Source organism: Pagrus major, chromosome 7 (genome assembly GCF_040436345.1).
Source record: "Pagrus major chromosome 7, Pma_NU_1.0".
In the NCBI taxonomy this organism is placed as follows: domain Eukaryota; kingdom Metazoa; phylum Chordata; class Actinopteri; order Spariformes; family Sparidae; genus Pagrus; species Pagrus major.
Genome location: NC_133221.1, coordinates 11389397 through 11402714, shown reverse-complemented (window position 1 = coordinate 11402714; position 13318 = coordinate 11389397). Strand labels below are relative to the sequence as shown.

Here is a 13318-nt window from a genome sequence, read left to right as displayed (position 1 = left end):
ATTCCATCCAATGGCGAAGCCAGTGGGGCATGCCGGGGAAATGACTCGTAATTGGAGGCTGCTAAGGGTCGTCACCCCCTGACACACACTCAATAAACAGCCCTGAGCTTCATACAGCTAAGCTCTTTTTTTATCAGATTTCTCTGCACCACATTTTCATACCACACATACGCATTCATGCAGTCTTTTCCCCGCTCTGATTGTTTAAAGCGTCTATTCTTTACTCCCAATTCTCTAAAAATGCTGTTGCTGATAGTCTGTTGCTCTGTTCAGTCAATGCAATCTGTGTGTGTGTGTGTGTGTGTGTGTGTGCGTGTGTGCGTGCGTGCGTGCGTGTGTGTGTCTATGTGCATCAGTGCATGTTATTGCACTCCAAGGCTGACAGTATAGTAGTGACCCAGCTGCCTACAAAAGGGTCAGAACAAATTTTTCCCATTGTCTTAACAATTTCCTCAGACTTACAACACGGACTGTCTACAGGTTGCTAAAAGCAAAATGGTATTCATTTATAATAATAAATATGCAATTATTATAGCCACAGATTCCTAAAGTGGGATTCATTAGAACTGCACAGTATCAATAAGAGCAAAAAATGCAATGCATAAATCTACGCATAAAGGTCAGAAAACAAATGAAATAGCTCTGCACATGCAACAATAAGCAAGAGTAACCTATAACAGAAACGAAAACTAAATATCAAAAACACATATTTTTAAAAAAATAGATAGCAAATATGTTTCAAAGAAAGAAAGCAACTCTATTTTTAATCTCTTTGATGTTCTTGTGATGCATGTTCCAGGCAGAAGACCCTCTAACAATAAAGTCAGTTACACTTAGAGGACAACTTGATCATATTTATTTACAAATTACTTTAAAGGCCATAATGAGAGAGGAAAAGAGCAAACAAAAATGATCACTTTTTGCTAAATCTGACACATTCATACAGAATAATGGAGCTAATGAATGAACGTTTTCTACAATGAAGAAATAAAATCCATTTTGTGATAGGCTACTATAGTCTACAGTGTCAAAAAGTCACAAGTACTTTCATATCACTTCACTTGCTCAGATACCAATGTAACCAAGGACTTCTTCCCAGGAGATCTTCCTATCTTCCTATCATTACACATTAGCACATAGGCATACTGTATGTGAATCAGCAAGTGTATTTAAGTGAATGCGTATGTTAGTATGGAGGACTGTATGCACCACAATGACAATGCCCCACTCACGTTTCAGAAATGCACTGCCAGTATTGCAGGCAGAAGAGCCTTTATCTAGAAAATCATAGATAGCTCTCCAAGCACTGTGTAAATACACACAGACAAGGACTTGTTTGATTGTGTTACAATCATCATTATTGTACCCGAGCCCTCTCTAGGTGATTGGATGTGCTCTGCCTGCATCTGGATCTGCTCTGATGGGTTTGATTTGACTGTAAGGCTAAAAGAGGAGTTTAAAAGCATAACTGTCAGAAGTACTTTTGTCAAGTCCAAAAATTATCCTCCAGCTATACAGTACCCCTACCTCAAACATCACCATTGTGAATAAAGAGTGCTCCTTTCACCTCTTCTCTATTCTGCTTTATCTCTTTTTTCCTCTTTTATTATTTGCCTCACCTCTGTCGGCCTTCAACTCCTGTCCCACTTCCCTCTCAGTCGTCCCTTCCAGTGCACACATCTCTTGTCATCTCTCTTTCTCGTCATGATGCTATTTTCTCTTCCCTCTTTCTGCTTCCAGGCTCTCCTGCAGCCAGCGGCACAGGCACGCTGCAGATCTATCTGATAGATATTAATGACAACTCCCCAGCACTCATACCCAAGGAGTCTCAGATCTGTGAGCGGGTGAACAGAAACGTCCATGGCGTCAACATCACTGCGGCTGATGCCGACACAGACCCCAACGCTGGACCCTTTGTGTTTGAGCTGCCAAACTTTCCCACCAGCATCCGACGCAACTGGACGATTTCTCGGATCAGTGGTGAGGAGGTGTCCGCGTAGAACAACAGAACTAGAGAACATAAGAATGAATGGTTTGACAGTGCCACTGTATGAATGTGTGATAAAACATGCTGAAGAATTAATCTAGCTGATTATAACCAATCCATTATTATAAATACAAAATCTCATCAGATGCTTTATTATAAATCTTTGGTTTGAAGTAGCAACAGTATTTCCTCAAGTAGTGACCAGGGCCTTTAATTACCTCAAATGCTGAACAGGCCTTATTTGAAGAGGACTTCTATAAGAGGAAGGCCTTCATTCCTAATTACCTCTGTTCGACTAGTATCATCTTTCAAATTTTAGTGCGAAGCCTTATTTTGATCCAGCGGCTCATTTGGGAACTTGGCAAAATGTGTTTCTAAAGACATTTTAGGGGGAAAATAATCATGCAGTTGCTGAATCTGCCTTCGTTTTATCTTTACAATGTTTAGATTTAATAGTGTTTCAGGAGTTTCCAGAGGCGTCGCATCGCGTCAGACACCACTTATGCATAAAGTAGCCAGAATTCAACTTTATGCAAATGAGGAGCGGGCAACACGACTCCCCGTCTCTGGAAACGTGACACTCCGCTATCATAATGCATTGCATGGCTTCACACGTAGACTATAAATAGGAGGTGTGAAAACAACGGTTCCTGTTGACACGAACCATCGCTGCATTACACTGTCAAATTGTAAGATATCTACAGCTTCTGTGGACAGGGCTTAACAAGGCTTTTATTTTGAAATATTTGCAGGAAGGTCTCATGTGATATTCATTGATATGCAAGGTTCCCATACGCCGGTTAAAATTTAGCTACTGCCATCTTGTGATGCTTGTATGTTACTATAAAAATACAATTTGGCTAAGATATTAACACACATACTCCTGCAGTGACTGGAAATTGGAAAATAGCACTTTAAATGATTATATTGTTGATTTATTGAATTAAAAGTATGGAAACTTCCATTATGTTAAGTTGGTTTTAACATGATATAACAGCCATCAGGAGTTTATCCACCCTTGTTTTTTCCTCGGCCATTATTCGAGACATACCTTTATCTTGTTTTGTTTTGTACAGTGTGATGATTAGTTACATTTTATTAACTCTTTCTTCTTCAATCTACACAGGTGATTACGCCCGTCTAGGCCTGCGGTACCAGGTATATTTAGAGCCGGGGGTGTATGAAGTCCCTGTGATTGTTTCGGACTCGGGGAACCCTCCGTTGTCCAACAGGTCGGTCATCAAAGTGAAGGTGTGTCCCTGTGATGAAAACGGAGACTGCACCACTCTCGGGGCCGTGGCAGCCGCCGGCCTGGGAACTGGCGCCATCATCTCCATCCTCATCTGCATCATCATACTGCTCAGTGAGTATCAACTGTTTATATCGCATTCACACACTGAAACCTCACTAGTCCCAAACATGTCGCACACCGACATACATATACTGTATGCAGCACAAAAAGTTCAGGCTGCCTGTGATTGACTTTGATTTGACTTTCTGTCAAAAAAGTTCATTTCAGGGCACCTTTGGCAAACTTTCACCAGACTGTAATACAACAACATGAACAGTAGTTTGTATAATGGATTAATGCCTCAACTGCTAGAATTCTCTCCAGCATCTCTTGACAAGGAGCTTTCCGTCTTCTCCTCCTGGTAGGGTATATATCTGCTGCTCTCTGTCTTGACAGTGATTCATGCCGCTGGCTTACTTTGTTGCTGAGGGTTGCATAGTTCACACATATAGACCAGTACTATAAACAAATGACCCGCAGCTGTAGGACTTTTTCAGCATTCTTGAAATGTTAAATTGTGCATAAATTATGCATAGTTTTCATTATTAATAGTACCACCAATACAAGTTCCCTTTGTCTATTTTAATGCTTATGCGACCTAGTAGAGCCCATCAAGTTTTAAAATTTCTCTTTCAGGAAGACAAATCACACACAGGGATGATATGTAACAGGCAGATATATCTCAATGACTACAGGGTGGATTTCCGTGAAATTTTGTACAGACGTCTGGGGTAAAAGAGAATAAATTCTATTGCGTTGGTGAAGCTCTGACTGTTCCTCTCGAGCCACTAGCAGGTCAAAGTTTTCTCCAACTCTAGCAATATATCTAACATTTACTAGATAGGATGGCATTAACTTTTGTACAGATATTCAGGATCCTCAGAGGATAAATCCCACTGACGCTGGTGAGTCCCTCACTTCTCATGCCGTACCACCAAATTGTGTACAGATATTCAGGATCCTCAGAGGATAAATCCCACTGACGCTGGTGAGTCCCTCACTTCTCATGCCGTACCACCAAATTGTGTACATATATTCAGGGTTACCAGAGGATAAATCCTACTGAGGTTGGTGAACCTCTGACTATTCCTCGAGAGCCACCGGCACGTCAATGTTTTTGTTCAGCTCTGTAAAATAACTCAAAACCTACTAGATGGAGCGGCATAAACTTCTGTGCAGATATTAGGATGGAGGATAGATACTACTGACACTGGTGATTCCCTGACTTTTCCCTGACCATACAATGTGGTGCATCCACTCATGTCCCCCCTTCAATATAAGTGACACCACCATCAGACTATACTTGTATTTTGTCTAATTTGCATGTGACCCTGCTAACATGCTCAACTAAGATGATGAACTTGGTAAGCATTTTACCTGCTAAAGGTCAGCATGTTAGCATTGTCGCTGTGATCATGTTAGCATACTGACTGTAGCATTTATCTCAAAGCACAGTCTTACAGAGATGCTAGCATGGCTACAGCCTATTCTTAATGACAAGGGTATGGTCTTTTCTGATTGTCTGTATTGTTTTTTGATGCAGATTATTGCTGTGCAAACCTAGAATTGTATCATGTTCATGTGTGTGTCTGTACAGGCATGGTGCTGTTGTTTGTGGTGTGGATCAAGCGCAGAGAGAAGGAAAGACAGACCAAGCAGCTGCTTATTGACCCTGAAGATGACGTCAGAGACAACATCCTCAAATATGATGAAGAAGGAGGAGGAGAAGAGGACCAGGTGAGAAAGCATGTGAGACGTACAGCCATACACACATGCTTTCTATGTATGCATACTTACATCTCCATGTCCCTATGGCTGTGCAGGACTATGACCTGAGCCAGCTACAGCAGCCTGACTCCTTGGAGCACATCATGAGCAAGCCACCTGGTGTCCGCAGGGTGGACGAACGTCCCATCATCCCTGAGTCGCAGTACCCAATCAGAGCTGTGGTGCCCCATCCTGGAGACATCGGGGACTTCATCCACGAGGTGAATTTACACTCACACAACGGACACACGCGCTGTATCTCAAGAGCTCAACTGTCATTAGATTGTTTCTCCCACAGCGATCTGGCCTCTCACTTTCACTTTCCATCGATTTGACATTTAATGTGATTACTCGTTTCTGGATGCTGTTCAATATGTAAACTCCAGTATACAAACAACGTGGAGTTTTGTTTTACTTTACAGCTGCTCTCACCGTGCCAGCTTTATACACACACACACACACACACACACACTGTCTCAGACACAACTCCAGCGTTGGCACAGTGATGCGGGAAAATGCTGATTGACAGACTCGTGACAACACGTTCACACTCGAGAGGTGTTGGCAGCTGTTCAGCTTTGATCCATCCAGCCTCGACTCTCTCTCTCTCTCTCTCTCTCTCTCTCTCTCTCTCTCTCTCACTCACACACACACACACACACACACGTACACATGTACTCACCTGATCTCGCTCCAGCAGTCTGGTAAAACACAAACACAGCAAACACATGGTGTTCCTGCCATGCACTGTACCCCTGGGGGTTGAGGCTTTTTAGGTTTCCATCCGTAGCGCCTCTGTACTCCAGTGAAGTGGATGAAGTCTATTCTTCTCACCTGCCTCACCTTCAGGTCAACAGTCCTCATTTGTCATTCTAGGAAGCAAGTGCAGGTCTAAGTACTGGCAGACCGCTTCACATCTTATTCACGATAACATAAGATCGTAATAACAATAACAATAACGCAATATTAATGAATAGGGTTTGATCACACATTGATTAATCAAACTAGCCAATGCATCCTGATTTATGTATTTATAACAGGATATATATTGAAACACCCTTATTTATGCATTTATGCTGAAAAGTATACAGTACAGATTTAGAGATGTATGTGCTTGTGTGTGACGGGCTGGTGTTTTGTTGTGTTTACTGTCGCTGTTCTGTTTTTCAGTTCTTCACTTGCAAACAAAATCCTGATTTAAATGAGACAACAGGATTTAATAAAGGTTAAAATAATTTAGGCCAAGTGAGCTTTACCATAGCAACTTGAGCCATTAATCAGCCATTTATGCTGCACATCTCCATAAAGATATGCATCATCTAGATTTTAAATAGGCTATTTGTGCTATTCATTCAAAATTCACCAAAGTTTACTTACTGAATATTTAATTTTAAAACTTAAAAATTATAGTGACAAAAAAGAGATATGTACGGTGTAGATGACAGTGAATAGGCATTGTTCTACACACATAAATATAAAATAAAAAATATAACATATGTTTTATGCCTTTGGTTACGCACATACTCATAAGGAACTGGAGTTACATCCAGGCAGTAACTACTACAGTACTACAGAAGTGACCAAACCCAATGGGTCCAGGATTTGGATAGGTTAACCATGTTGTAGTTACAAACCAGGGGAATCGAGTTTATAAGACTTTGATGCTTTAGGTTGCAATCCTGGGAACGGATCCAGCATTTGTAGCGCTTAATCCATATGAGGACTCAGGTCAGGATACAACTGCCTCTTCAATTTTGACCTTTCTTTTTTAAATTCCACTCTTAATCGGTGGAGTTCACTGATTAGCGGCCTCTCCACTGCAGGCATATGAGTACTGACCACCACCTCCTCCTCTTTTTCCTGTTTAGGGTCTGCGAGCGGCAGACAACGACCCCACAGCTCCTCCGTATGACTCCCTGTTGGTGTTTGACTATGAGGGCAGCGGCTCTACCGCCGGCTCTGTCAGCTCTCTCAACTCTTCTAGCACGGGGGACCAGGACTATGACTACCTCAACGACTGGGGCCCCCGCTTCAAGAAGCTGGCCGACATGTACGGAGGAGGGGATGACGATTAAACCTGCCCGGTCACACATGCACACACACCACACACCCTCGTCCCGTCAGCTGGCCTGCCATGCTCTGTCCCACTAACACATGGGGCTATTACACCCTTATTGAACACACGTTAACATGTTCACACTGACCAACTGACTGACCAACCAACCAACCAATCAAATAAGCCACCACAGAGGACTGGTGCCGTGAGTCAGTTTCGGGTGCTCTTCTCAACCGTCTCCTGCTCTAAGCCTGTCTAAGACTGAAACTGAAGCTCTGAAATGCAGGCTTCTCATAGTTTGTATTCAAACTCTTGTGTTTTTGTTTCATTTTAGGTTTTATGCTAGATGTAGGTTTTAGTTTTTAAGAGTCAAATTTTGTTTTTCATTTCGTTTGTGTAGCTTTTTTTTGTCCCCACTCCCCTCCGATTCAAGCCGTTCCTTATTCCTGAGGGGTTTCACTTTTCCCTCGCTGTCAGCCCCTGCCTGCCTGTCTGCAGAAGCTTTAGGTTGAGCAGCTTGCTTTGTCTGAGGGGAACTAAAGGAAAAAAAAAAAGAAGAAGAAGAAGAACACAGATATGAAAGTCCTTCTTGCACGGAGGGCCCTGGTTTATTCTTTCTTGAACTTGAATAACTTAGAACAGAAGCACTGTTGTTTAAAAAGTGCCTTCAGTGGTGCGTATTTTAGCAGACTCCCGCTAACTCAGGATTGGTTGCCATTTTTCGGGCTCACACGCCCCCATATGACCCCAGACCCTTTAACTCCCCCTTGTCATTTCTATGGTCCTGCAGGGCTGTGGTAGCTGCAGGAGATGTCAGCGCTGGTTTCAGAGGAGCATTTACTGGCTTACGAGGGCGCTTTATGTAGACGTACTGTACATAGGCCTCCAGTGTGTCTGTGAGTAATGAACAAATCATTCAAGTCAGGCATATCTGTGCTCCTAGATCACAGCCAACCACAGTGTGATTACTGTAATCACAAAAACACATTAAGGGACTGTCATAGAGAAGAAATGCATTGCGTGTCTGTGTTTATCGTGGCTTCAATAGCAGCTGTGTTTGTTTTGAGTGCTTAGTATTTGCACCTAAAACTTGAGATGGACATGTCACATGTGTTACCTCTGTAATGTTACTGTATATGAAGTACAAAATGAGGGTTATTTAAGGAGACTTTGCCTTTAAGATGATTTAAGGTTTGCATGTTTATCCCTTCACCCAAAGGTAATTAACATGGCACCAGTTATTGTGTGGTAAATGTGTCAAAGAAAACTATTTAAACTGTACAAACATGAGGGGAAAGAAAATACAGGATTTGCTTCAAATAGCTTTGATAGCGTTACATACAGAGTTGTGAGCCCCATTCTGAATCCCTTTTTCCTCTTATTTTTTTTTTTTTTTTTTGCCTTTTGTTGTTTCTCAGTAAACTTTTAATATACAAACTTTGGTGCTGGTCCCTGTCACAGAAACTGGGGGAACTGAGCCTCAGCCAGGGATTTAGCGCCTTCACAATCTGTCTCTCTTCAGGCAGCGTTTCATTCATCTGAAATTTTCTCCTGAAATTTTTGGCTGCCAGTTCAAGAGGTTTGAAAGAAGTTAGAGGAAGGGAAAGTCTGGTATGAAGTTGTGCACTTATCAAAGTGGACTTGCAAAACTAAAGCTTCAGTAATAGCGCTTTAAGAGACAGACATTTTAAAAGACAGTTTTGTTGTGACTTAATGAAAAAGCAGCACGACCCATGGGCTTTTGTAATCATATTTCAGCCCCCCCGCCCATGTAGAAAACGGGGAAAAAAGAGCTTTAGTCTTTAGTATTAAATTATTTAAATATGCAAAACATTTCACAGAGGAACCAGGGAGATGGTGGTGAATGATAGAAAGGTTTAATCATTCCTTATCTTCTGAGTGCCCATTGAAACACTCCTCAGTTGTCGCCAGTTTCAACTTGATGTGGCCTGAGCAGATTTTTCTATTAATTATGAATATGATGAATGCTTGGAAGAAATCTCAGAAACGACACTGTTCTTCAGATGATGTGACGAGAAGGATCCTCCACTCCTTTTTTTTTTTTCCTGCTGCTACCGTTTCCTCACCTGCTCATGCTTCACATAAAATTATCATTAGTTTACACAAATGGTAATAAAAATTGTTCAGAGTCGGTGGAAAGGAAGGAACAAGACATGAATAGTATATAATAAATATTGCCTATTAGTGCAATTATTTATTATGCCATAACAAAGAAATAAAGACAAGAGTTTGATGTGACTATAAAAAAGGGAAGGAAGGTCACAGGATAATAAATAAGGTAAACAGGGTAGGAATCTCTTGATTTACATAACAATATAAATGGGTGATTTTCAGGATAGCTGTCAGCTTAGCGTGGAAACAGAGTAAACATGAGAAAAGCAGTAGTTTCCACAGCCTGCTACTGGATAATCTCTTTTCTATCCAATCGCTTCTCAGCCTACAGAATATCTTCACAAAATAAACACAGCTGTTACTTTCTCCTATTTGTGATTATTTCTGACATATAAATGTTGTATATACGGAACATTTTTATACATTTGGTAACATGATTTATCTGTTTCTGTGTGCATTTTCTTTCACTCCAGTTTTGTTATAAATGAATACCTGGCAATGTATATTTCACCACAGAAAGCCATGTGCATTTAAGAGAATCTGTGTGATTCTATATGAGCTTACAGCCATACTCATGTCGCTGTTCGAGTTAAGTTTCATCGAAAAGGTTCCACTTCAGACCTACTTGTACAGTCTTACACTAGCACACACTCACTCCTCTTGGCCTTACTGTATATATGTGAGTGTTCTATATTATATGAGCCCTTTCAGCATTGTTCTAATTCAGCTGCAGGGCTTCAACATTGCCGAAGGCCATCCAGCATCCACAAAATAAAGACGTTTCATTAAACGCTCATGCTCTCCTATCACAACGGATTCAGGGCCAAACATAGCAGGAGGCCCCATACATACACACACACACACACACACACTTTACACAAGGTAACTGACTTTATAACTGTGTCATACATAAATACATACATGGCACAATGCCATTATGATACTGAATGTTATCAATGACTTGTAATGACACATGGCAGCAAAGTGGACAAACTTGACTTGTGATTTAAATGCAATTTGTGAGGGGAAATGAAGGAAAATTGATCATTACTTGTTACATACTTGGTCCGCTTGTCTTATTGACGTTCCCTTGCTAAAGTGAGGGGGAGAATTAGCAAATGATAGAATGAAGGGAGAACTATTGCACTGCTGTAGTCCACCCCTGTCTTTTGGCTGTGCCAACAACGGCTCTTCTGCCTCTCTGACTGGTGTTAGTCAAAGGACACTTGGTCTCAAACGGGACACTGCCTGACCGTGGACACACACATGATGGGAGGCTCCAGCAGAAGCCACTTTTTTTGCTCTGCTATATGGCCAGAACTACAAAGACAGGCAGCAGTGTTTCAAACAAGTTCGCCCAACACTGCTAAAGTCCTAGTGTACATAATGTAGTATTTGCTTGAAGCTAAACAGACCAAGTTAGGCAAACTGTAACTGTACAATTGGAGCTTTTTGCATGTGTCTTTTTATAATGGACAGATGAGTTCTATTACAGTAACCATACAACATTTTAAAATGTGTCGCAGCCCGCATGACCGAGGTTGCAGTCCAGAAGTGATTCTGGTGTACCATACTCGCATAGTTTCAAACGGAAGAGAAAAAAGCTGAAAAAATAATTGCACAGTTATCGAGTCAAAAGACTTTTTTTGTAAATTGTCAACAGCACAAATATTTTGTATTGTTGTTTGTACCATTTTGTAAGAAAATGAAGAAAAAGAACAAAAAAAGAAAGGGAAGGAGTCTGTTGTTTCAAGCGTGTGTTTATAGTGCCACTGCAATCTTGGTTTCCAAATACAGTACAGTAAATGCGCAGCCTTGCAGATCAACCTTGTAATATAGACGCTGAGCTGGAGACTCCCTGTCAGCATCATGTGTTATAAATAAAATTTCCCCTCCTTATAAGAACACTGCCTCCTGTCTTTTCCTTGTCACACACAGATTTCTGAAAGCGATGCATTTCCTCACACTTGTGTTATTTTGAAAGTTGTAATGTGTCTTTTTTTAACCAGAAATTGCCTCCATCAATATTTTTTTATAATAGCCCCAAAAAATTAAAACACTTAACTTCCATCATACAGAAGACCTGAAACATGTTCTGTTTGTCAGCTCTGCCTTTTCTAAATCTCACACTAACCCTACTATATATAGAGTATACTTTCATGCAAGGCACTAATTCCTACAGTATATATACTGTAGAGCAACACTTGCCTTCATAAAGTGAACATACAAACTGGATTATACTGTAAGAACACATGAGGAACACTGAGGACTAGACTCTTCTCAGGAGAGAGAGATTAAAAAACTACATGAATTTCCACTGAATCAAACGGACACACATTCCTTCCAAGTTTTTTCAGTAAACAACATAAAGAAACGTGATTTACAGGCAAAAGAAGTACATATATCAACCAATCAATCTTTATTTGTATAGCGCCAATTCACAACAAAAGTCATCTCATGACACTTTCCAAATTGAGCAGGCCTAGACCGTACTCCTTGATCAATGTAATTACAGAGACCCAACATCTCCCCCACGAGCAAGCACTTGGCGACAGTGGTGAGAAACTTCAGAGCAGAACCGGACTCAGTGGTGGGTGGTCTGCCTCGAGCGGTTGGGTTGAGAGAGCGGGAGAGGGGGGGAGGTGGGCTTAGAGAGGGAGGGGGGAGAAGCTGTGGGAGAGACGGGAGGAGGAAAACAGCCACAGCAGTAATAAAAGCTTTGCTAATTGAGATATGAATATGAATAATACTAAAATAATAATAATAATACATACATATATGCATTTAAAGAGACATACTGGGTATATGGTGCACACTTGCATGCTGGCATTTATTGACAATTGCGAGTCACTATGGCAGCGCACTAATTGAATACAGCTTGTTCCTCACACATTAATGATCCCTCCAGTTCTGCATTAAAAGACACCATCATGTATTCCAGGAAACATTTCCACAACGTTAAAATGAAAAGGTTTTAAAACGATGACGTGCCTCTGTTTGCACTGGTTTTATTGTGTGGATGATTGAGTTTCATACCTCAAATTAGTTTTAGTGCCAGCAATGAACAAACATGAGCTAAAATGATCAAGACAATTAAGGCTGTTCATTTGTCAACTGTTCCCGACAGGGCAGTCTTCCAAGGTGGGGTAATGAAGTCTTTCTCAGCCGAAGCAGATGAAACGCAGTGACAGATCTAGTCAGAAATGGAAACATAAATATGTGTTTCATTTCTTTTTTTCCTCCTTTCTTTCTGTCATTTTAATGACCATCTATATTTCACTTTTGTGCTCCGAATGTTGCTGCCGCATGTTTTACTTTTTCTTCTCTGTGCCTCATCTGTTGCCTCTCAAAATCAGTAGAGAATGTTTGTAAATGGTCGAGCAAATGTCATGTAATTAATGGGTTTTCATTTACCAGTCATTGGATTTGTGCTACTAGGAAACAGAAAAAGCTTATGTCTGAAATAGGTAGACAATAATACATGAAAAAAGTCATTTTCATCAAATACATACTTAAATGCTTAAATATTTTAGAAGTACTTTGGTTAAAGTGTTTAATTCAACTCTCAAAAATTGCAAATGTCAAGAGACCAAAATGAAGTTTTCCAAATGGTTCCTGCCAGATGGTAATGTAATATCGGCAATAAAAGAAAATTTAAAAGCAACAAATTGTTCACTGTGACATCAGATTATTTCTAGTTTACAGGCTAAAACCACCAGAAGAGTTCTTCCACAAAATGTTGCCAGCACTGCATCTTGGAGTGAATTATCACTGCTTGTCAACAGTAAAACTTCTTTATTGACATTTCAGCTCCATTTTAAGTCTTTATTCGGTAATGGCCCGCCATAAAAAACGGAGGAAACCTGAAGGTAGAAAAAGGAAATTAGCAATCGTGGCGGGCAGTCAAGGCAGCATGAGCAGCAGGATGAGGATGACCCTTACTTGTTCTCTTTTAGCACAGCAGGTCAATGAACCAACAGCAGACTGCATCTTCTCCTCATCGATTGACCTGTCAGAGCACGTCAATGCACACGCAGACAGAATAAGCCCTGCTGTTACACACAGCTCACAAACGAGCACACAA

The 13318-nt window shown here is 40.9% G+C and overlaps 1 protein-coding gene across 1 annotated transcript in view; it reads left to right on the top strand.

Annotated features, from left to right (window-relative positions):
• The window catches only part of LOC140999817 (cadherin-4-like), a 232336-nt gene extending 224974 nt beyond the window's left edge, over positions 1-7362 (top strand). The window contains exons 13-17 of the mRNA XM_073470359.1: positions 1741-1980; positions 3114-3350; positions 4876-5015; positions 5102-5266; positions 6914-7362. Of these exons, the coding sequence (XP_073326460.1) occupies positions 1741-1980; positions 3114-3350; positions 4876-5015; positions 5102-5266; positions 6914-7120 (989 nt within the window). The 3' untranslated portion in view covers positions 7121-7362. The remainder of the gene's footprint in view (positions 1-1740; positions 1981-3113; positions 3351-4875; positions 5016-5101; positions 5267-6913) is intronic.
• The last annotated feature ends 5956 nt before the right edge of the window (positions 7363-13318 follow it).